The following is a 23,161-nucleotide window of genomic DNA, read 5'->3' as shown; positions in this document are numbered from 1 at the left end:
CTGAAAATGTTTTTAGTATCACTTTAGACCAGTGAGCTAGTGACAAGGACTGGTCAAATGGACCACCAGAGACCAGAGGTTATTAGGCCTCTGTCCTTCAATTCTGAACTCTCACCCCTGCCATTCTGAAGTCTGTGGCTAGTACATAGCTTGCATCGCAGCATCTCAGATCTGGAAGGAGATTTTAAAAGTTACCTGCTCCAACAGCCCTAGCCCCTAGCCCACCCTTTTACAATGTCCCTGACGGTGGCTCATCCTGCCCCTGCTTGAACATCACCAAGGATGTGGCAGTCGTGCACTGCTTCCCAGAGCAGCAATTTCCTCTCGCAGCGCTACAGAGTTTACTCCTGCCTTCCGGTAGGCAGGTTTGCCTTTTGGCACCAGTTCTATCCTAAGACAGCTATCAAAGAGCTAAAGATATTAAATCATGGACTCCTTGAGACTATTGCTAGTCAACTGCAGCTCTTTCAACTCTTACAAAAGACATCTGCCAAATGCCTCAACCTCCTGGTTTTCTCTCCTTTGAGTACATTCCAGTTAGAGTTAGAGTTGGTCCTTGGTATACGATGACTCTCAGAGTGAAAACAACATTGCGGGTGTGGTCCGATCAGCTCAGGGTAGGGGAAGAGGCTGGTCTTCCTCCTGGACACCATACATGTATTAATGCTTCCAAAGGCTGGGTCTTCAAATCACTCTTCATGGGTTTAACCCACAAGCCAAATAGAAAGCCTATTGGTGTCTAAAGTCCCTGCATTAGCTATTCAGTCCCTTGGCCCTAGAAATTTTACAGGAGAATAAAAAGAGTGGGAGCAGTGTAATGGGAAATGGAAAAAGATGAGCTACATGAAGGAGAGTACTAGGATGCCACCTCTATGGGCATGACCTGAAAACCGTGGCCACCTGAAGTTCTCTCTCTGGTTCCCGGAGTCTCGGGAGCATCCCATACCTCTCCAGGGCCCCAGGACGTAAGGCCTAGCTCAGACCCTGACGACAGGCCCCAAGCGTCAGTGAATGTGAGAGTAGATGGGAGAGCAGGGCCTACAGGGAGGAGGTTCTGTAGGTATGTAGCCTGTAAGCTTTGGCCATCACTGGCCACCAGGTGTCACTACCACCTTGAGAACTGTCTCCCTAACACCGTAGCAGTCGAGCCAGGCTGAGGCTAAGCTGTCACCAGCCAGATAAGGCTTTGCCACTCACCTCCCTGCTTTCAGAGACATAGCCAGTGCCTCTTATACTCCTGCCCCTATTCCTTCAAACTGGGCACAGCAGCTAGCTGGGCCCACTCCTATGACTTTGTTTTCTATGATTAATCCATCCTAGGCCATGGGGCTGGCTGACAACAAGGTAAGATGTGCCCTCTGCTCACCTCTCCCTCCCCACCCGCCCCCCCCCAGCCTCCTTTAGGTACTTTTCTAGAATCAAAGAAATAAAAGCTCAGGAACTGTAGGCAAGGATAGAGAAAGAGAGAAAGGTAGACAAATGGCTAGTTATTTCTGTCCTGTCTTGATCTAGAATACTGAGCAAGAAGCAGCTCTTAGGGCTTGTGACTCAGGCCAGATGCTTTTCCAGCCTGAGCTGCCAGAGCCACAGAAGAAAGAGGCCAGCAAGGGGGCTTGACTGCCTGGGATGGCACAGGACTTTGTGACCACCTAAGGGCTCCGTTTGTCATGCAAAGTCCCTGCTGGGGCTCAGGTAATGGCCTTTTGTTTACATCGCTTTCATTTGCATACTACCCAAATCATTCTTAGAACCCTAACACCAACTCCAATATGCTGCTAGGGCTGTTAAACACATTTATTCCAGCTGGGAACTCATTCAATAAATATTATGCATTGCAATGTCATATCGAGGGAAGGGGGAGATGAGAGTGGGTAGGAGAGGTTTTCATCACAGTCATTTGTACAGGATTACTATCACATGGTGATAATAAAAAGCAGACTGACTTAGTTTCGTTATTGTTTAACTTTACCACAAACCATTGGCTGCACCTGGGCTGACCACGTCTACCCTCCCTTTCACCTTAGTATATCCATGATGTCTTCAGTGGCTACTAGTGCTACCTACTCTGCTAGGCCCTAGAGATATAGCAGTAAACAGGTCCCTGCTCTTCAGGAGCTTACATTCCAGTGAGAGAGACAAAGAAACAGATGAGAATGATCCTAGCTGATAGCAAGTGCTATGCAGAACATTAAAGAAGGGAAGATGGTAGTCACTGACTAGGTGGCAACTTTGAATTAGATGTTTAAAGAAATTTCAATTTCTGTCATGAAGAACCCAGCCATGCAAAAATAAGGGGAAGAGCATTTCAGAGAGAAGATACAGCTAAGACAGGCCCTTACCAGTATGGAAAGGGCACAATGAGCAAGGGCTGGGATGGTATGAAGGCAAAGAGGCAGGTAGGGGCCTATGTGAATTGCTTGGGGGAAATCACGCGGGTAAAGATGCAGGTAAGTCCGTAGATGTGATAGCGGGAATAGGAAGGCAATGTAGTCTGACAGCTCCATGGCCTGGAGCCATGATGACTGAAATGTGAGCAATGGAAAGGTGCTACTGTAACAGGGTGCCGCCGGGGCGGGGGGGGGGGGGGGGGGGGGGGGAGGGGGATAGGCGTGGCAAATAGGGATTTATAATGGAGTCCAGAACTCAAAGTGTCCAGGAAATATTAGCAATATATATATATATACATATAGGATGTCCTCACCCCCATAAGTCTGAGCTGGGGGATGGGACACATGGAGCAGGGCCATTCAGAGCTGTTTTGTACAGCAACAGCTGTGCAGCTAACCCCTGGCACAATCACTTAACACATCTATAACCTTTAACTGGTTTCATGGATATGTGAAATAGCTGTGGCCATGCTTTGAGCTGGGGGGTGGAATTGACTTCCACCCAAGATGTAACTGGGAGGCAACTCCCCCTGGTTACAGCGCCAGCACATGAGAGCTTGGAGATGATTGGCTCTATGCCATGGGGCCACACCTGCCAGGACTTACTATCAGCCCAGTAAAGTGGGAAGAATACGGGAATGTTGGCAGGTGTAACAGATTGTGGGAGGGGCTGGAAATGGGGCTGCAGAGGAAGACTGGCCCTGGGATTTAAACCCAGGCATGGCAGCCATGCCAAAGCGGGGACTACGTGGCTTTGGGTTGCTCCTTTTTGCTAAATGGCTTAAAGCAGACTGACTTAGTTTCATTATTGGAGAGACTATGCCAGGAAGAAAAGGGGTGAAAGGACTCTTGCTGGTGGGCCATGAGAAGGTGCCCCATGGCTTTGGATTAACTGGAGATTGTGGCGGCGACACAGCTGATGGTGCTGGGAGCCTGAATCACGGACTTCTACTTATTTTCCTGAGATATGGAACCCCAGACTAGGGCAGAGGGAGAAGGAAGGACTGTGTGCGTCTGTGGATATTCTAAAGGACTTTAGTATTTAAAAGAAAACATTAATTCATTACTCTAAATCTGAATAGCTTTTAAGTAAATAATTCCTTTCCTTTTCACCAATCTCTGGCAGGGAGATGTCTCTCCCTGGTGGCAGGCAAGGTGAACCTAGTAGGTTGGGGGGACCCCCAGAGAAAAAGGGGGGGTCCTTTCAGTAATAGTATATCATTCACCGCCCCCCTCAGGTCTGTTCTGTAACACTACTATGAGGGAGAAATGGGAGGTGGAAATATGATCAGTACAGTCATGACTTCAAGCTCAAGTTTCAGTGTTTTGTCAAGTGTGGCACATTATTGGGTGTATTCTGACTTTTGGGTGGCCTGGAGTTCAAGGCACGAGGTTCAGGAAGAAGCTAACTGAGGATAAAAGAAGACACCATCCAAGAAATGGTGACAACCTCTGTGAATTCACCATGATTTCAATTTAGAATATAAACAACTTGGATAGAAAATGTATCTTACTCATCACTATCACCCTAGGTCTATTAACTAATTTTAAGCATAAACTTTAGGCAGGGCCTGGGCTGGTCAGTAGAAACACAGATGAATGAGGCATGGCCTTAGCCCACAAGGGCCGGAAAGCATTTGAGAAACATTTGCTGAATTAATTTAATTATGTATGTAATAAAGAATTTGGCCTTGCCCAAGGAGAGATTTGGACTTTGCCCCCTACTCCTGAGAGGTAACCTATAAACTCTTAGAATTTCTTGAGTGATGGGAGTGTCTTTGTTATTCATAGTGGGGGCCCCTCAGACAACACCTGATCATCTATGATAATGAGATGACTCATGGTGGGCTTCTCAGGCCACAGGTATTAGCCTGACCTCCAGGAAGGGGGCAGTTAGTGACTGAGTTCAACCAGGCGATTGTTCAGTCAATGCCTATGAAATGAAACTCCAATAAAAACCCTGAATACCAAAGCTCAGGTGAGCTTCCCTGGCTGGCAATTTGTCCTGTGTATTGTCACATATGGAGGGTAACGCATCCAAAAGACAACAGAAGTTTTATGTTTGACACCCTCCCAGACTCTACCCTATGTATTTCCCTTTGGCTTATTTTTGACTTGTATCCTTTCCCATAATAAACCTATGAGTATAATAGCTTTCAATAAATTCTGTGAGTCCTTCCAAAGAATTATCAAACCTGAAGGTAGTTTTGGGAACACTCTGAACTTTCCATTGGTGTCAGAGGGAGGGCAGCCTTGTGGAGGACTGTGTCTTTAGACTTTGCAGTTGGGGTAATGCCACATTTCATGTGACCTTAGAATTCAAGGAATCTAGAGATTATGTAATTCAGCTCCATTCCATAGGTGAGAAGAGAGAGAGATCTGAAGACAGGAAATGACTTAGCCGAGGTCATATAATGTTATGTCAGGTGGGACTAGCCCCTGAGTGTCCTGATTCCCGCACTGGTGTGTTTCTTTCCACAATATTCTGCTGTAGCTTCAAATATGAGGCAAAGCAAAGAAAAGCTTATCCTTGAGCCAGACTGACTTTGCTACAAAGGATTTTTGCAGGAGCCCCTACATTTAGGGAAGCTCATTCCTTACTATGTTTTCTGCCGTGATTCTGATAGATTTCTCCTTAAAATATTTAAGCTGGAATATTAATGTTTACAAAGTAAGGGGCTTATACCAAAGAAGAGCTAATGCTTTCTGTGAGGTGGAAACAATTTTTTGTGAATTATCTCTGTTACTTAACTTTTATGCTTCGGAGATCATTTCCATAAAATTTAAATTTTATTGCCAAAAGAGATCATGGCAAGCAAAGATGCTAAGGCACAGAAATAGGAAGCAATCTCAGCCAGCTCAACTCATAATTCAGAGGCGAGGACAAGGCTAAACTCGGGTAATGACAGGTAGCCTTTACTGAGTGCTTTGATGTACTATGACATATTTTAGTTTTTCTACTTCAATTGATTCTCATAACAACCCCAGCAGAGAGGTGTCACTGCTCAGATCTCTCCTGAGTAACATTAAAATGTCCAAGGTCACAAAGGCAATATATGGAGCGTCCAGGATTCAAAGTTGGGTAGTTCCTGCTTCAAAGTCCATACTCTAAGTCACTATTCTATTTAACCTCCCTAATCATTTGACATAAAATTCTGAAAGATTTCTGAGAGATTTCATTTACAAATGATAAAACTTGAACCCTACCTAGAAAGGGTAGTAACTTCCCCTCAAAGTTACTAGGGGAAGAGCTACACTAGGCCTCAGTTCTTGGATTGAGAGTTCTTGCCACTTCGTTATACAAAAGTTCAGTGGAGAGAAGACTTCGGGGATGTTTTTGAAAAGTGACATAGCTCCTAGATGAGACTAAAGACCCTCGGGCCCAGGTCCTTGCCTTTCTTTGATTCATTCTAGAGCCACAGGGACTTAGGTTCCGTAAAAACTTCAAGGTAGATTTCCCACTAGACCTGCAGAAAGGAGGGAAGGGAAAGAAAGGAAGAGGGAAAAGATTCCATACATCCCTTTCAGGCCTTAGGTATCTGACATCTGTTCCATCCTAGAGCCACCACAGTTTAGATCAGTGGGCTTGGGAATGGTTCTTGGTTCTCCTGTGTCTCTTTCTAGCTGCTTACCTGTGGCTGCTGGGTGGTTAAGGGTCTCTGAGGAGACAGGACAGGGGTCCTGGACAGGAGCTGGTTCATCTTGCTGATGACTAGTTCGGTGATGAGTTGTTTGTCTTCCACCTGGTGTTCCCCAATCAGCGGCATACTGCAGTCCATGACCTGGTGGAAGACATGGCCCAGTTAGGAAAGGGTCTGGAGACATTAAAGGCCTGGTATAGTTGTTCAGAATAAGAAGGATTTAAGCCAGCAGAGAGGTTGGAGATGAAGCTGGTGTTCTTCTCTTCAGCTGAAGCCATGTTCCTTTGCAGAAGGAGGACCTTTGTCTTCTCCTTCTTCAAACCTTTGCTGTTGGCTTTCCCCCAACCTTCACCTAGGCCAGTACCCAGTGAGACTGAAAGACTGATTACTGAAGGTAGTGAGTGGAGACAGGTGGAGAGCAGCATAGAGTATAGACCCAAGGCGCAGAAGTTTGCAGGGAGAAGAACCAGAAACACCTGAAGGCCATTCCCTTAACTGGCTAGGAGCAGGCAGTTTTCATCTGACTTTTTACCCACGCAATCTGTATCTCCACACATACTCTAACCATTAAATAACTAGATCCCTGCCTTTGCTCATGACCTGGGGTGACTTCCTTTTTTGCCCCAATTCTGATTCTTCCTATACCTCAAGATCCAGATCAATGTTTTTCCACTTTAGGAAGTACCTGCCTGCCCAGGATCTTAGACTCTGTATTCCCGCTCTCTCATTTATGGATGACAAAACTGAGGCCCACGCAGAGAGGGGAGGTCTGATCAGAACACTACATGTCAAGCAGACCACAGAATAGATTCTGATGCCCACTTTGGACTCCTGACACTAATCCTCTGAAATACCACCAACTCCTGGCAAGCGGCCTTTCCTGCTCACAGGAAGACTGGGCAGAAATGTGTGTGAAGGATTCATACTGCCACTGACTTTCCTTTTAATACAAAAAAAGGAAGTCAGCAAAGTTGTGTTTGAGGACCAGACTGAGTAAAGTTTTCTCCAAGGCTCATTGAGGTTCTAGAAATCTGTATCCAGGAGACCTGAGTACTAGCCTAGGTTGGGACAATAATTCACTCTGTGGCCTTGGGCTCAAGATCATGGCATTAGACCTCAGTTTTCTCACCTGCAAAGTGAGTATATCAGATTAAATGATTCTTTTTGAGACCAAGAACGGTAAAAACACTAATCTTCCCAGAGGAATGGCATTTGGCTAGGACCCCAGGAACCCAGATCTGGTAACTCTTACCTGTAGTGTGGGTTAGCCTAGCTGGTTGGAAACAACAGCTCCCCACTGGTGGAGGTGTTTTGCTATGTACACCCACTGGTCACGTGCTGGGAACCTTCCCATAACCCAGGAGAGTCTAACCTAGATGTAGTCTGGACAGCTCACATAGTTATCAAGCAAAGAGCTCGGCCTCCAGCCGTAAGAGTTGTCTCTTACTGAAAAACTCCTTGGGCCTGACTTACCTCAAAAATGTAGTCTTTTCCGTCTTTGCCATGTACAGCTTTGACTGCACAGATGTCCAGGCCACCAAACATCTCAGCGCAGGTATCCACCCACAGCTTGTACCTGGAGGAGATGGGAAGGTGTCCTGAGGATGGGGCATTAGCTCACATCCAGTCTGCTTCCTGGTCACACTCTCCTTGTTGCCTTGGCCCCTACCATCACCCCTCCCCTGTCTGCCCTCCTCCTACCCCCATCAAGCACACTGCCTTATCTTTAGTACCCTCCAGGTTTGCTCTCCAGATCCTACCTGTCTTTCTAGGCACAGAGCAGGTCTTACCAACTCTAGGCAGCCTTTCCTCAGCTACTGCAGCCCACAGTAACTACTCCTTTCTTTGAACTTCTGTGGTATGTTCAGTCTTTAGCTCCATAATTTAGCACATAACCCAGTCCTACCTGATCTTGCTAACTGCCTGCTTGGGCCTTTGTGTTGTATCTGTCCTGTCTGATTAGAGGCTCCCTTTAGGCAGGACTCAATTCTTACACATCTGTATCTATGGAAGGCTCACTCTTGCTGGCCTAGGAACTGGACTCCTTTTTCACTCACCTGTCTGACATGGCGATCTGCTCCAGCATTGCAGAACCAGTGTTTGTCTTCCAGTTCCCTGAGATGGACGTCCTCCTACAACAAGGTCCCACAAGGACAGGAAAGGTGGTAAGCCACACCAGCAAGAGGAAGGCATGAAACTTTCTAGAATTTTAGCTCACAATTTGCTTTGCTCATCTGCTTCTCCCACAAAGAGCCCAGGGGGCCTGTCTGCTGAGCCTTGAGCCTGGCTGCCTCTGCCAAACCTTGGCCTGAAATGCTCTCCTCTTCTCTATGAGAGTCCAGCCCACTGCTCTGGCTCCATGGAGCTGTCCTGATCTTTCAACCAGGTAAGCACTTACTCTCCTAAGAACCCCTTTAGGACTTTGCCTGTACCTCATTTATAACCCTACATCTATTTTTTACTTTAGTTATTTAATTTGTCTTCTGTCCACAGCCTGTAAACCACTTGAGGGTATGTATTATCTTGTATTCCCAGCAGCCTATCCACTTAGTTCCTGGACTGACTTTGTACTATACTCCCCCATGATCTATGGTTTTCATTTTCCATGGTTTCAGTTACCAGTGGTCAACTGAAGTCTGAAAATATTGAATGGAAAATTCCAGAAATAAATAACTCTTAAGTTTTAAATTGTGCACTGTTCTGGGTAGCATGATAACATCTAGTGCTCTGTCCCACTCAGGATGTAAATCACCTCTTCGTCCAAGTATCCAGACTGCATATGCTCCCCTACCCATTATTCACTTAATAGCTTGGTTATCAGATCCACTGTTGTGGTATCTGTGCTTTTGTTCAAGGAACCCTTATTCTACTTACTAATGTCTCAATCACCTCACTTCATCTTATCACACAGGCATTTTATCATGTTACATCATCATAAGAGGGGTGGGGACAACAATATTTTAAGAGAGAGACATCATATTCACATAATTTTTATTAGAGTATATTATTATAATTGCTGTTTTATTTATTGTTAATCTTTTACTGTGCCTAATTTATAAATTAAACTTTACTATAAATATGTAGGTATAGAAAAAAACATAGTATATATAGGGGTTGATACTACTCAAGGTTTCAGGCATCCACAGATAAGGGGGAACTACTGTATATACCAAGTGAATTCTATTGATCCTGGGAACACCCTCAGAGTTCTTGGGACTATATCCTAATGGCTTCTATTCTAGCTCACTTATTCATTTATTCGAAAATTGGTTTCTGAGGGCCTACAGTATTAGCAATGTGACCCTAGACAAGACAATTAACCTCTTCAGGTTTAAGTTGCTTCATCCATCAAATGGAGCTGATGGAATCGAGTCACCAACCTGTTCTCTGCTATAACCGCTGCACCCTCCATCCATGAACATGTGTTAGAGTCAACTAGTCTTGGGCTAAATAGGAGGCAGGTAACCTGGTTTCTGGTTTTGTATTTGCTGGGTGACCTTGAGTGACCTTCACCTGAATGAGCTTCCCTTATCCCTTTGTAAACACAGGTTGCTTAGGATTTTCAATAAACTGTAAAATACCAAGAGTATGTCTTTTTAATTATTAATCTTCACTCAGACACAGCCAAGAAGATGGAGATGTCCTAGGGGACAGAAAAGCCCTGCTCACACCAGTGACAGAGTCCGTCATGCGCTGTCCTTATCACTCACTACTGACTGGAAATTGATGTGCTAGTCTCCTCTCAGCAGTTTCCAGGAGCACCCTCCCTAGATATCTGATTTCAGACACTGAGAAACCTGGTACAGCTAGTTTTTCAGAGCCCCGAGGCACAGTGAGTGGACTGATGTGGTAATAACAGTTCACACTCGTACATTACTGACTTCTTTCCAAGGTTCTTTCTTCCCAAGCCCCTCACCAGAGCCTCATTGCTACCCCCCTTTTGTGAGTAGGCTGGTATTCTTGCCCTCACTTTACAGTTGGGGATTCTCTTATGCTTTATTTTGATCACTTTTGGAAACCCTAACCCTTAAAAATGTGGCATGTCCCCTTTTTAAGGATCAAGACACTCTTGCTTCATTGTCATAAATCTTGTGTTTATTTAGGGTATTTTAATATTCAGGGATAGGAAATCTGCTTTCCTAGGTACCTGAACATATTTCTTTTTTTTCCTGCTTATTTTATATAGTTTTTTTAATGGTCTTTTAAATTATCTTGTCTTACATTGTGCATAATTTTAAAGCAATCCTAAATTCCTTTCTGAAGCAGAAAGGCTATAAATAAAAAACTATAAACTTTTAAAAAGTAGGAATCTAACAACGAAGGTAAAAAAAATTCTATGTCTCAATTCTCTGTAAGAACTGTTCCCTGAATACTTCCTGGGTGCTTACTACATGCCTCTTGCTGCACAAGGCAGGGGGCCTGCAGAGATGATGCTATCATCTCGCCTCAGAGGAGAGGGAAACAAATCATAGGTGTGAAAAGGGCTAAACTATAGGTATGAGAAGGGAGTACAGGAAAAGGGCTCCTTACTAACTCCAGGGGTGGGGAGTAGAAAGACTAAAAAGGAAGGAAGAAAAATGGAAAGGATGGGTAAGGAAAAGGAAAGCTGCTCAACCTTGAAGTCTGCTAAAGTCCTGAGTGGCAAAGATCAAATTCATATATATAATGTTCTGTCTTTGTTAACACACACAAATTTTTTCTAAAAGTGGGAGGTTAGTATTTCCAAAACTGAAATTATAACCATTGCATTCTTATGTATATCACAGAAGATTAGGAAGTCTTGAAATCTTTTCTTTTTCTTAAATCTTTGTTTTTTTATTTTTATTTTTAACATTTTTATCTACATTCTAACAGAGGAAACTTTTAACTTTCCATTCTGGCAAATGGACACAGTTATGTGGAGAAGTCATCTATTCTTATAACCACTAGGTGTTTAATGCTCTGTAGTGTTTTTAAAGCTATATATCTTCATCAGGAGTGTTTTAACTTTTTCTGTGCTCTGGCAGTCTGGTGAAGCATATGGGTTCCTTTCCTTTCAATGTATAAAATAGATAAGATGTGTAAATGTATACAGTAAAGAACACAGGATAACAAGGAACTCAATTATTTAAAATAATTATCAAATAAAGTTAACAAAATATTAAACAAATGTATGATTAATAAAAAATGTTTCTTTATAAATAACAAAGGTGTTCACAGGGGTAAATGTAGTAGCAGGTCTAATAATTACCATGATCCTTTAGTAGTGATAACAGTACTTGGTATTCAGAGGTATCTGTCACAACTGTATAAAAATATACAAATTTCTGTGATTATCTTTGGTGACAAAGTCACTCATGCTGCTGCTACTACTACCATCTGTTGCCTTTGGTCAGAACTGAGGAGAATGCCATATTTCACTTAAAGGCTAATAAAAATAAATATTAATTTTATTTCTCATGTTAGTTCATGGACCCCTACTCTGACTTGAAAGGATCACAGGCTAAGACTCCCTGATTCTAATGGCACCCTCTTTCTGTTCTCTACCTGTGGGCCAGATGAGAGTAAACTGAGAGCTGGTTGCTACCTGGGGGCTCAAGGATTCTCCACTGGGCTGGGGACAAAGTGAAGAGTATCTGCTGGGAACCCACCCCCACTCACATGTAAGCCTTGTAGTTGTTGCCTATCTTCTGGACCCGGATGTCATACTTGGCGTCAATGAAAGGCTCTGCTGTGGCATAGGTCTGGGTGAGGGCCACCACGCTAGCAATGTCCTGGAAATCGTAGTGGTTTTCCACTTTGACCTAATGTTGGAGTAAGGCAGACAGGGAGAAAAGGAGACATACATATACACACACTGAGAGTCACAAAAACCCGGGGACTCCAAACTCATCAAGATGTTTCCCATCCAGATGCAAGCCCAGGTGCCACATCTCCCTAGGAAACTCCTTCTCTCTAGCTTCCCTTCCTCGGCTCCGGAGCCACACTTATTGCAAAAGGCCCAAAGAACCAAGCAGGTGGCCTGCACTCTGCTTGTTGAAAAAGGCCCGTTTGTATAACACTCATGACTTCAGAGAGGCCAAATACCCTTCTCCTTGGAAAGAATTCCTCAGTAACAGAGGGGGAAGAATAGTCCATAAGCAGACTCTCTGAAAATTGCCCTTCTTGGCCTCCATCCCAAAGCACATCAGGCCCCAGCCTTACCTTGCCCATGCCTGAGTGAGCATGGCCGATCTTCACCACCACAGGGAACGTGGGCAGGGTCAGCTGAAAGCAGGGAAACAAAAGAATTGGTCAGAGTGTGCCTGTCTCTCTGTGGAATGTTACAAATATTTTTCTTGGGAACGCCCTCAGAAGGGCCCTGTAAAGAACTAGTCCAATCTATGTGCTTTATAAATTAAAACTCTGAGGCGTATAGAGTGACAGTGACTTGCCTAAGGTCACAGCATGTTAGCAGCAGATCTGTAAGAGAACTCCATGCTCCTACTTGGTACTCTCTACATCTTTAAAACTCATTGTTTCAACCTTCTTTGCATTAGACAAATCCTAGGCAGGACTGGACCTTAGCCAAAGAGAATTTGAAAAAATGCATCTTTGAAAGCATGAATTTTACTGTGTGTAAATTATACCCTAGTAAACCATATTTACAAAAGGAATATATCTTTGGAATCACAATGTCCTTTTTGTCACAAACCTCTTAGTATCCTCCCTTCTCTCTCTCAAACATCCAGCTTTCATAAATTGAACCTGTCTCTTCTCTCCCCCGTGAGTCTCTTCATTGCTCACCGATACCTCAAGCTCAACCAACAAACAGCTTAGTATGCTAAGGCCTATTTCTGTCCAGCTTGGGGTTTGGAAGAGAGCTGACATAAAAACTCAACATGTTTATCATTGGATAGAAATCCTTAAAAGAGTAAATTCTGCCTCAAGGTAGCTGTATTTTAATAGATGAATAATTAAAAACTTAAAGGAATTACCCTCCAAAACCAGGAATGTAGGCTGTTACAAAATAGCAGTGAAAGAAGTAATTTGGTACAGTGGAAGGAACACGAGGCTAGGTGTCAGGAGACCTGCATTCTATAGTCCTTTCTGCCACTGACTTTCTACAAGTCACTTTACCTCACTGAGCCTCAGTCCATTTGCCGAATGAAGAAACTGGATCGGATGCTTTTCGAGATCCCATCCAATAACACATTAGACTCTATACTAGTCTGGGTGTTGTATGAAGAACCAATTTGGACACCAAATCTCATCTTCCTCAGTGAGGCTCAGCTCTCTTTCAAACATCTGTCCTTCTTTTCCAACATCACTGCCACATTAAAATGAAAAGATGTCTTTTGAAGGAAATAATGTTGACTGAAGAAAAGTCAGATTCCCATGGAAATTATGTAGACTGGGAGAATCTGACCTGAAGATTTCAGTTCCTGGCTGAGGCCAGCTGAGGCTGGCTCAAAGAGCTCAAGGGGCCTTGGAAACCATGTAGTTCAACCCTATTTTATGAAGAAAAAGGTGAGACAGGTAAAGGTCGCAAAGCTGCCTTGTGGTAGAATCAGAACCCAGACTCCTACTTTCCAGTCTAGCAGTATGTGACACCATCCTACTACAATCATCCCATGGGTACCTCTGTTTTTGGAGCCCTGGAGCACTATGTTCTGGCAGAGTGGACAAGGCTCCAGTCTCACCGCTCCAAGAGCCTTGCTTCTTTGTTTTCTAAGTTGCCCTACCTTGTTATACACAGGGTGGGGCAAAACTAGGTTTATAGTTGTTCACATGGAAAATAATACAAGAGTAAATTGTGCTTCGTGTACTCACAATTGTAAACCCATTTTTGCCCCATTCTGTATAAGACATAATCTCTCAAGTGAGTAGCAACATGAGTCAGTATAGCCTAGGATCTGAAGAGGGCCTTGAGGTCCCAGGTTTGTGCTACGTAATGGGATACTCTGTGCTTTGAGTCTGCACCCTAAGTCCTGTCCTCAGCCATCTGCAGTCTGAGGCTCTGGGTATGCGAAAGGGTTTCCAAAGCTGCTTTCTGACATCTCTCCCTACTCCCCCCTACCCTCCAGCCAACAGAGCCAAGACACACACAAACACACACATACCCCAACTTTCTCTTTTTCCATTACTGTTTACTGTTGCTTTGGAGCCTCCTAAATAGGGCATTGAAAAACACTTCCTGCAGCTGAAAGAAGCCCTGAGTAGCTTGTCTTATTCCCAGTGTGCAGCTCAGCAAGGGGTTCGTCCTTCTCTGTCACTGTCACTGTCTCTTGTAATTCTGTCTGCCTCTCTATGACTGCCTGTCTCACACTCTTTCTATTTGTGCCTCTCCTCACTCTTGTTCCTTCTGCCTGAATCACAGTCCCTTGGTCTTTCTGCCTCTTGCATTTGTCTTTGTTGCGCTTTTTGACATGACACCATTCCCTCTCCCTGTGCCTTCCCTCCACTTCTGGAAGGCTTATAATTGCTCAGGCAGGGAAACAGAAGCTAAGGGACTCTCCTGGCTTCCCTCTTTATCTTACTGAGGCTGCCAGTCAGAAGGGCCGCCGGTCCCGCAGCCTCAAGTGGCCTACAGCCAAAGAAGGGCGGAGCCCATGGGGCGGGATTGGTCCTAGGTCCACCTCATAAAGCTTAGGGCGAGGGGCGCTAGGCGTTCTGAAGGAGCCCTGGAGGGGCTGTTTGGTCCAGCAAACCCCAAAGGCTTAGTCGGGGCTCTGCAGTGTCATGCCCCGGAGCCCCCAGACCGTGCCGAGCTGGGCGCTGTTGCTGCGGCTGCTGGCATTGCTACGGCCGCCGGGACTGGGCGAGGCGTGCAGCTGCGCCCCTGCGCACCCCCAGCAGCACGTCTGCCACTCGGCGCTTGGTGAGTCAGAAGGCCCCGGAGGTCCACAGCAGGGGGTGGTTGTGTGTGATTGGTATGGGGCCGAGCTGTGTATACCAGTGGTCTGCAGGGAAAGGGAGGAGCTCAAAATCCGCCCCAGTTGCCTCCAGTTGGGGCTAATGGGTCGGGCAAGACCAGCGCCATAGCAACCTTGCAAGCTCAGTAAGTAGCGTCCATAGCGACCCCCTCATCTGCCCCCTCCCCCAACCCGCCTATTGCAATTATCAAGTGTCGTTGAACACGTCACTGGAACTATCCTGTGATTAATCTAAACTCCTGGATGGGGGAGGGGGAAGCCAGGGGCCAGAAGGTTCGGTTTTCATTATAAACGTCCCATCTTTTGCCCCTTCTCTTCCCTCTGCCTGGAATGTCCTTTCCCCCATCCTTAAATTCCTGGCAAACTCCTACTTATTCTTCAAAGTCAGGTATCTCCTTTTCTCTGAAGGCTTCCTGACTCCTTGGTGCTACCACACAGCATCTCTTACATCTTTTGTGCTCCTGTTGTGCTGTGCTGTTAGACCGAGTTCTGCAGGATTGGGGACCCTGTCTTCACCATGTTTATGGACCTAGTACCTAGTGTTAGGCCAGGCACAGAGGAAAAGCTTCATAAACAGTTTTTGATTAATGCCCAAATGGCAAGAGATGAACAACCTCTGTGCAGGGTCAGATCATTTATTAATTCAACAAACATTTACTAATATCAACGCTAGGCAGGCTCTGTTTTAGACCTTGGCTACATCAGTAGATGACCCCACTGACTGCCCTCAAAGAGCTCCTCCTCCCTCCTCTATCCTGATGCCCACCTCCACCCCCTGGCACTCAGAATACTGAGTGCCTGTGGAAAACTAGACTCTCAAAACTAGCACATAAAGTGCAGAGACTGTAGGACCTAACAGGCCTCACTGCACAGGAGGAGTTTTCAGGTCCCCACTTTGTACATCATCTTCCTCACAACCCCGAATTCCCCTACAAACTTCTCCAGGAGCCCCAGGTCATCCAGATCCCAGATGGACTGCTCCCACAAGTTGCTGAAGGTCCCCTCTTTTCACTTCCTGTGCAGTGATCCGGGCTAAAATCTCCAGTGAGAAGGTAGTTCCTGCCAGTGCAGACCCTGCTGACACTAAAAAAATGATCCGGTATGAAATCAAACAGATAAAGGTACATGGGGACAGGACAGGGCTTTTATCCCCTGGGCTTTTGGGAGGAGTGGGGTCTGTGTTCTTGGAAGGGTGAGGGTGGGAGGTCAGGCAACCTGGCTCAATGATCCTGGGTATAGATGCTGAAGTGGAAGTGGGTGACATGTTGTGAGCAGGGCCCACAGAATTTGAGTGACAGTGCAGGAAAGGCCCTCAAAGTCCCTTCAGTCCTGTGCATGGGGCTGCTGGAGGTACTTCCCCTCTCACTGGAATAAACCAAGGTTCAGATTTGTTTTTTAAAGAGAGAAATGATCCAGTTGAGCCATCTGTGTGCATCAAATCCTAAACTAGATGTTTGCTTAATATTTTTTAGATTGAAGAATGAGAAGTTTTTCCTGGGAAGATACAAAGTTGACTCACTGACCCAATACTGCTATTTTGTAATTGCTTTTCAGATGTTTAAAGGGTTTGAGAAAGTCAAGGATGTTCAGTATATCTATACACCTTTTGATTCCTCCCTCTGTGGTGTGAAACTAGAAGCAAACAGCCAGAAGCAGTATATCTTAACTGGTAAGTTAAAGAGCAGCAAGTGGCCCCAATAGTCTCTGTCCTAGGGACAGCAGCCAAGGAAGAGCCAGGGCTGTCCTTGACTCATTCTGAGCAGGTGACATATTCTAGGCATAAAACAGAGCTGTGTCACTAAGAGGCAACCTCTGAGTTGGGAGGGGCTTGGTAACTTCCCTTTCAATGTAAGAGTTCTTATTACAGTGATCTTGGCCACTGCTTCACTATTTTAAGGATGGGTTGCTCTCCCAGCCTAGGGCAGCTGGTTCCATTAAGATTTTATTTACTTTTAGAGAGAGGGGAAGGGAGGGAGAAAGGGAGAGAAACATCAACGTGCAAGAGATACATTGATCGGTTGCCTCTCGTACACCCCCAACTAGGATCTGGCCTGCAATACAGGCATGTGCCCTGACCGGTGACTTTTAAGCTTGCAGGCTGGCACTCAATCCACTGAGCCACACCAGGGTTCAAACAGTTATAGTTGGTATGAGGATTCTGGTATTTTAAGCCCAAATCTGGCCCTCTAAAACTGCCCCTTGTGGATTCAGCTCTGCCCTCTGCTCTATAATGATCCCTCAGAGGCCTGAGGATGACAGATGTGAGCACTCTAGCTCCAGGTCTGCAGGCCATGGTTCTCAGCCCCTCCTATCCTGGTCACCTTCTCCAATGACATATAGCCTGTCTGTGTCCCTTCCCTAGCACAGGACAATAAACTGGACACAACACTACAGGAGAGGTCTTAGTTTCACAGGATAAAGGAGAATTGTGTGTGTGCAAAACTGTCTCTCCCAACACACACATTATATTACTGTAGCCTATGATGGCATTAGCTTTAGACAGCCATTCTTGACTCATAGTGAGCCTGTAAGGCTAACTCACACCCCAGGCCCTATCCTGGGGGTATAGCAAAACAAAGCCTGTTAGGAGCTTTGAGTCTAACATGGTCTCTCTCCATGAACTTGGTAAGTCTCCTCCATGCTGAGCAGGTTGAGATATAACAAAGAACCACATAAGACTATGACTCTATAAGTGAAGAATTTTAATAGTATGTTATTTTGTAATTCAGGAAGAAGGTATCTGTATGGCTGTAAACAGTTAGGGAAGCTTCATTGTAAAAGTGGGATCTAAATTAAACCTAAAGGATGAAAAATACTTAGAAAGGTAAGGAAAAGAGAAAGCAAATAAGGAGAACAGAAGGAGGAGTTCCACTATCTGTCCATCCACTCAGGAATGAATAACCACATAGCTGCTAGGCCTTGGATAGGAGAATGGTGACTCAATAACAAGTCATAGTCCTCAAAGAGCTCACAGTCTAGAGTTGGCTCTTGAGAACTCATAGGTATTGGAGGATACACTGGTAGGGACTCCCAGCTCTAAGAATGTCAAATTGCTGATCTAGGAGCCTCTGTATGGGAGAGGCAGAGGCAAAGCATGCCATTGGACCCTCAACATCCCTGGGCCAGCAGATGAAGCTACCTCTCCAGCTTTGTCTCCTACCATTTGTCACTGACAGTTTCAACCCCCCATTTTCCCCAGAGCTGAACTAAACTACTTGGTGGTTATAGAAGGTATTTGGCTGGGCTGTGCACTTCCGCCTTTACACAGAATAGTCCCAATGTCCAGAAGTCTTTCCCCCAACTTGTCTGACAGGTAAACTCCTGCCCATCCTTTCAAGGCCCAACAGGAGCATCATCTCCTCTTAGACACCTTCCTAGCCCACACCCCTTCCACAGACAGAGATAATTGTGCTTCCCTTTGTTCTTATACTGCATCTTGTATATAATCACACAACAGTGTAATTTTTGCCTACTTTTCTGTCCGACCTACTTGTTTTTAAGCTCCTTGAGGACAAAGATCCTGTCACATTTACTTCTGTATTCCTGGTAGCAGGTCTAGTAGTTGCTCAGTAAGTAAATGATTGAGTGACTAAAGTTCTAAGAGATGTGGGCTAGCATGGTCAGGGATGACTTTGAGGATGAGGTGGTATTGAAAAGGGTCTTTGGAAGATAGGAGTTTGAAAAGTAAGGAAGGGGAACATTTGTATGGAGAAGAGGAAAGACCAAGATAGGTATCAATGGGGAAAAAGACTGGCCTTTGTAGATATTGGGAAGAGTTGGAAAGGGGAAGGGACCTATTATTTATTGAGCATCTCCTATGGGCTCACTACTGTGCTGAGAGTTTTACAAATATTCTCTCATTTAATCCTGACAATAACCTTATTATTCTCATCTTTCAGTTGAGAAATTACATGACTTTCTTAAGGTCACACAACAGGTAAATGATAGAAAAGAAGAGGGTTCTACCAAGAGTCTCACTTTAAAGCCCATGTTCTCTCTTGCACCATGCTTAAAGAAAAGTCCTTATCCCACAACTCCCCTTTGTACAAACATAATCTTTGATATACAGACTATAGAGGTTTTTCTGGCCCCTTCATTAAGCCCCATGTCACCACTGCCATAAAGAAAGAAAGATAGAAAGAAAGAAAGAAAAAGAAAAAGAGAAAGAAAGAAAAGACCACATAAAAGAGGCTGCAATTCTGGGCTTTTGAAGGACCCAGGCTTCTGGAGCCTCACAGATTCCTCATGCTAGGTTCTCCTCCATCTCCCCTTGAAGGTCAGGTCCTCCATGATGGAAAAGTCTTCATCCATCTTTGCAACTACATTGAGCCCTGGGAGAACCTGTCCTTTTTGCAAAGAGAAAGTCTGAACCATCACTATCATCTGAATTGTGGCTGCCAAGTAAGAAAATGTCCATTTCCAAGGTCTTTTGGGGGTGGGAATGGGTCTTGGGACTTGCAGCCTCACCCTTGATGTACTCCTTCCTTCATGCATGCATTTATTCACTTCCTGTAGTATACTTGAGATCTGCCATGGATCAGGCACTACATGAAGTTGGAGATAGAGAAGCAATATGGTCCACAGTCCCTGATCTCAAACCACTTACATTTTGGTGGGGAAGGTGGCCATCATCTAAGGCAAACTGAAATTGTATAGCTACCTTTTAAACAGAGTCTACTCTTTGTCAGCCCCTCTAATGGTCAATTTATTTAAGATATTTTAATGTAGTCTTTATAACAAATGTATGAAGAATTAAGATCCCTATTTTAAGGTGAAGAAATTAGTGCTCTATGAAGTAAAGTAACTTGCTCAAGGTCAGCAGTAGAGTAAGGACCTTCAGGTTGGTCTGACCCCAGAGATGCCATTAGAGAGGCAATACTGCATATGGGGAGCACAGGGGAAGGAGAACTTGGAGAGTTTTGGAAACTAGGAAAAACTTCATAAGGCAGGGTCATTTGGCTAGGCTGTAAGGATATGTAGAAGTCTGAAAGGAAATTAGAAAAATGACACCCTACTCACTTTGATGTTGTATGGCTATGACTCTAGATCACCACCTGCTACACAGTACCCTGCACCATTGCGGCCCCCAACGAGTGCCTCTGGACAGACTGGCTGTTGGAAAGAAAACTCTATGGGTACCAAGCCCAGCATTATGTCTGCATGAAGCATGTTGATGGCACCTGCAGCTGGTACGAGGGGCGCCTGCCCCTCAGGAAGGAGTTTATTGACATCATCCAGCCCTAGCAGGAACAGTGACCACCATAATCCTTCAGGAGTCCTGAAGACCAAGCCAGTTCTTCTTCCCTGCAGAGCTCTGGCTATCACCATCTGCCTCACTGCTGCCAGCCAATGGGAAGTACCAAGTGGACAGTCTGGCTAGTATTAGAATAGGGCTGAGGCATGTTCAGCTTACGTCTGGACCCCAGCCCAGAACCTGTCAAAGGCTAGGGAAAGTAGCATGATTTTTCTATCCTACCCTCAGCCCTTCTCCCCTGCCTCCCAAACCCTTTTAGTCTAGCCAGAACCTATTACTGAAAGTTTTAATTCTGGCTTAGAAGCAAAATAGTTTGGGCCACAACCATTCCCTTTTCTCTCTAGGAAAATGTGTTTTCTCTTACCTTAATTGATCTGATGGGGAAGAAATGGTGAATGTTATGTATATGAGATGGTGTAGCCTTCTGATGTACAATACCAGAAGACAGGTCAACAGTATCATAAACAGGCTGCTTTAGAAGAAGGAAAAGAACAATATACTATGGCTGTATATCCTCTACTCCAACCTCAACTCATCCTGATCCTCTCATACATTTCTATCTGTTTAGGGAAGTGACTTGCAGGGGCAGAGAGTCACTCGACATGTGACCTACAGTGGCCTAACCTCCCTCCTCTACACCGTTCCTGGCAGAGGATCTGGCCCAGTCAGCACATCTCTTCGGATAAGAACAGACTTGGGTTTTGTCTCTGCAGGTTAACTATCCTTAATGCCTTCAACTGATATCCATAAGGCTTCTTTTCTGTTTGTTTTAGAAAGTCCTTCTCTGCCAGATTACTGATGTCTTAATTCCTATTTGAAAACTTTCTTTTTAAGCCAAAAAAAAAAAATCTTTTCTCTTGTAGAGTTAAAATTCCCCTTTAGTTTTTCACACCTCAGAGAGATCTTAAGAGGTCTTTTTTTTGAGAGCAAATTTCAGGATAGAGGATAGGACAGGAATAACACAAGAGACCTTGAGGGAAAACAATGGTAGATGGAGAACATACTTTTGCAATTTTTTTCTTTTCTTTATTTTTTTTAGTGGTCAGCCTTGCTAGATATTACAGCAGGAAAAATCTAGCTTCACTCCCCATCCTCCCTTTCACTCAGTCCCCTTACCACTGTGTCTTGGATTCCCTGAGAACTCCAAGCACAGACCCTTTAGGGTTTCTTAGCCTATGCAAGGCTTCCTGGCTTGTCCTAAAAGGAAAAGCCCTGATGTTGATCTCAAGGATTTATTAAGGACAAGGGCTAAGGTTCCAGAGCCTCTCACTGGGGAAGCTCTGAAAAGATGGAGGAGGTAGTTCTTTTCAAGGCCCAAGGTTGTTGTTATTAATCTTCTATGTATTGTCTGCTGATAAGCAGGGCCATGCACAATATGCCAGAAGAAGGCTCTTGATTCACAGAGATGGTGCAAATGGAGATCCTTTTTGGAGAAGGGAGTGAGAGGGGAACAAACATAATCGCTGTCCCAGAGTACACTTGGAATGCTATGGCAGAGTCTGTATTGGTGACTTAAGCACCATCACCAACTCACCAGGTAGCCCTGGGGCAGAGGATGTGGGGACAGAAAGGAAGAAAGGCGGGTGAGGTCAAGGTCTCCATGGAGGAAAACCCATAGCAATAGCCTCCGTACCAACCAACCATGCCAACTCTCTGCTCCTTCTGATATCCTTGGATGGCCTCAGAGAAGGCATAATGTTAACCCACAATCTTCTCACAATCTTGACAAAAGCCAAGGGAATGGAAGGCCCTGGTAATAACAGGAATAGCACCTGACACCTGAGGGGTGCTTCACACTCTTCCAAAAGGCTATTACTTTTTTAAAAATGTCACTTAAATTATGTATCAAGTTAGACAACCTGGTTAGAAATAATTATGCCCATTTAACTTTCTGGTTGGGAAAGTGACAAAGTGAGTAAATGTAATTAGTCCAATGACTAGTCTAGCGAGTCAGGGCTAGAACCCAAAGCAGTAGGATCTTTTGATTACTGCTCCATAGGTTTGCTACTTTTTCAGTCTGATAAAATGCCTTGTTTCTGCTCTTCCCTATCCTATCTCCAGATTTTGGAAACAAGGGGCTATCAGCTAAAATCCAGCCACTCTGGCCACACATAGCAGGTCTGCAGTTCAACCCCCACAGAGTCTCTCTGGGGTGGAGATACTGAGGCCTTCTTCGGAGCCCCACCATTACCATGTGATTAAGCTCAGAGTGGAAATAGTAAAGGGACTGAAGTCCCCACTCGATCACCTACCATTTCTTTGTGGTTGGGGTAGTATGTCTGCTCAATGAGTGGAAACTTTTCTCCTCCCAGTGTCTTATAGATGGCCACCAGCTGGGCAAACTGTAAAAGAGAAGCAAACGTTTCAGCTTATCTAGACAACTTACAGAACAAACAAAACAACAGTCTATCAAAAAATATTTATTGAACATTTGCTCTGTTGAGGGTTTTGTGCAAAGTGCTCTGAGTATATAAAAGAGGTGTACAATTCCTATTCTCAAGGAATGTATTCTTTAATTAGGGAAAGGAGAGAGTGAGCTAACATTCATTCAGTGCCTACTCTATTTTAATGATATTTCATTGAATCCTCATATTAAATTGAGAAACTACATGCTTTATCATCTTTGTTTTACATGTGAGACTCAAAGAGGATACAAAAGTTGCCTAAAGTCAGAGAGCTGCAAAGCTGTGAAGCTGAGATTAAAACTAGGGTCTTTAATTCCAAACACCTGCATCTCTAGAAATGGCAAGTGATGAATTGAAGCTGGATAGATAACATGGGCCAAATCTTGGAAATTCAAATGCCAGGCAAAGAAACGGTAGCTTTTCCCTACAGGCAGTATGAGGTCATCAGAGTTTGAGCAGGAGGTGTCATGCATGAAGCTGTTCTTTAGGAAGATTTTGACAGTCCTGTACACAGGACAAACAGACCCAGTATTTCTGGGACTTACTACTTATCTAAGAACTGAACTCAGCTGGATCCTTT

At 44.7% G+C, this 23,161-nt stretch overlaps 2 protein-coding genes across 2 annotated transcripts in view; one reads left to right on the top strand and one right to left on the bottom strand.

Moving 5' to 3' along the window:
- Nucleotides 1-23,161, bottom strand: part of SYN2 (synapsin II) — a 202,674-nt gene that overhangs the window by 15,026 nt on the left and 164,487 nt on the right. Inside the window, exons 5-10 of the mRNA XM_053929697.1 lie at nucleotides 22,429-22,518; nucleotides 12,212-12,274; nucleotides 11,669-11,811; nucleotides 8,086-8,160; nucleotides 7,502-7,604; nucleotides 6,020-6,169 (exon numbers count right to left, since the gene is read on the bottom strand). Coding sequence (XP_053785672.1) covers nucleotides 6,020-6,169; nucleotides 7,502-7,604; nucleotides 8,086-8,160; nucleotides 11,669-11,811; nucleotides 12,212-12,274; nucleotides 22,429-22,518 — 624 coding nt within the window. The remainder of the gene's footprint in view (nucleotides 1-6,019; nucleotides 6,170-7,501; nucleotides 7,605-8,085; nucleotides 8,161-11,668; nucleotides 11,812-12,211; nucleotides 12,275-22,428; nucleotides 22,519-23,161) is intronic.
- On the top strand, nucleotides 14,232-22,435 carry TIMP4 (TIMP metallopeptidase inhibitor 4). Its single transcript, XM_024556671.3, has 5 exons — nucleotides 14,232-14,867; nucleotides 15,946-16,043; nucleotides 16,477-16,591; nucleotides 19,199-19,323; nucleotides 19,969-22,435. Exons 1-5 carry the CDS (start codon nucleotides 14,729-14,731, stop codon nucleotides 20,164-20,166), a joined length of 675 nt encoding a protein of 224 aa, XP_024412439.1. The 5' UTR covers nucleotides 14,232-14,728; the 3' UTR covers nucleotides 20,167-22,435.

Source organism: Desmodus rotundus, chromosome 8 (genome assembly GCF_022682495.2).
Source record: "Desmodus rotundus isolate HL8 chromosome 8, HLdesRot8A.1, whole genome shotgun sequence".
NCBI lineage: Eukaryota > Metazoa > Chordata > Mammalia > Chiroptera > Phyllostomidae > Desmodus > Desmodus rotundus.
The sequence above is the reverse complement of the archived record's forward strand: the minus strand, read 5'-3'. Positions and strand labels throughout refer to the sequence as shown.

Coding starts and splice junctions, on each gene's coding strand:
- TIMP4 (XM_024556671.3), top strand. CDS start 14,729: ATGCCCCGGAGCCCCCAGACCGTGCCGAGCTGGGCGCTGTTGCTGCGG. Junction 16,044..16,476: donor ATGAAATCAAACAGATAAAG/GTACATGGGGAC, acceptor ATTGCTTTTCAG/ATGTTTAAAGGGTTTGAGAA. Junction 16,592..19,198: donor GAAGCAGTATATCTTAACTG/GTAAGTTAAAGA, acceptor CTCCCCTTGAAG/GTCAGGTCCTCCATGATGGA.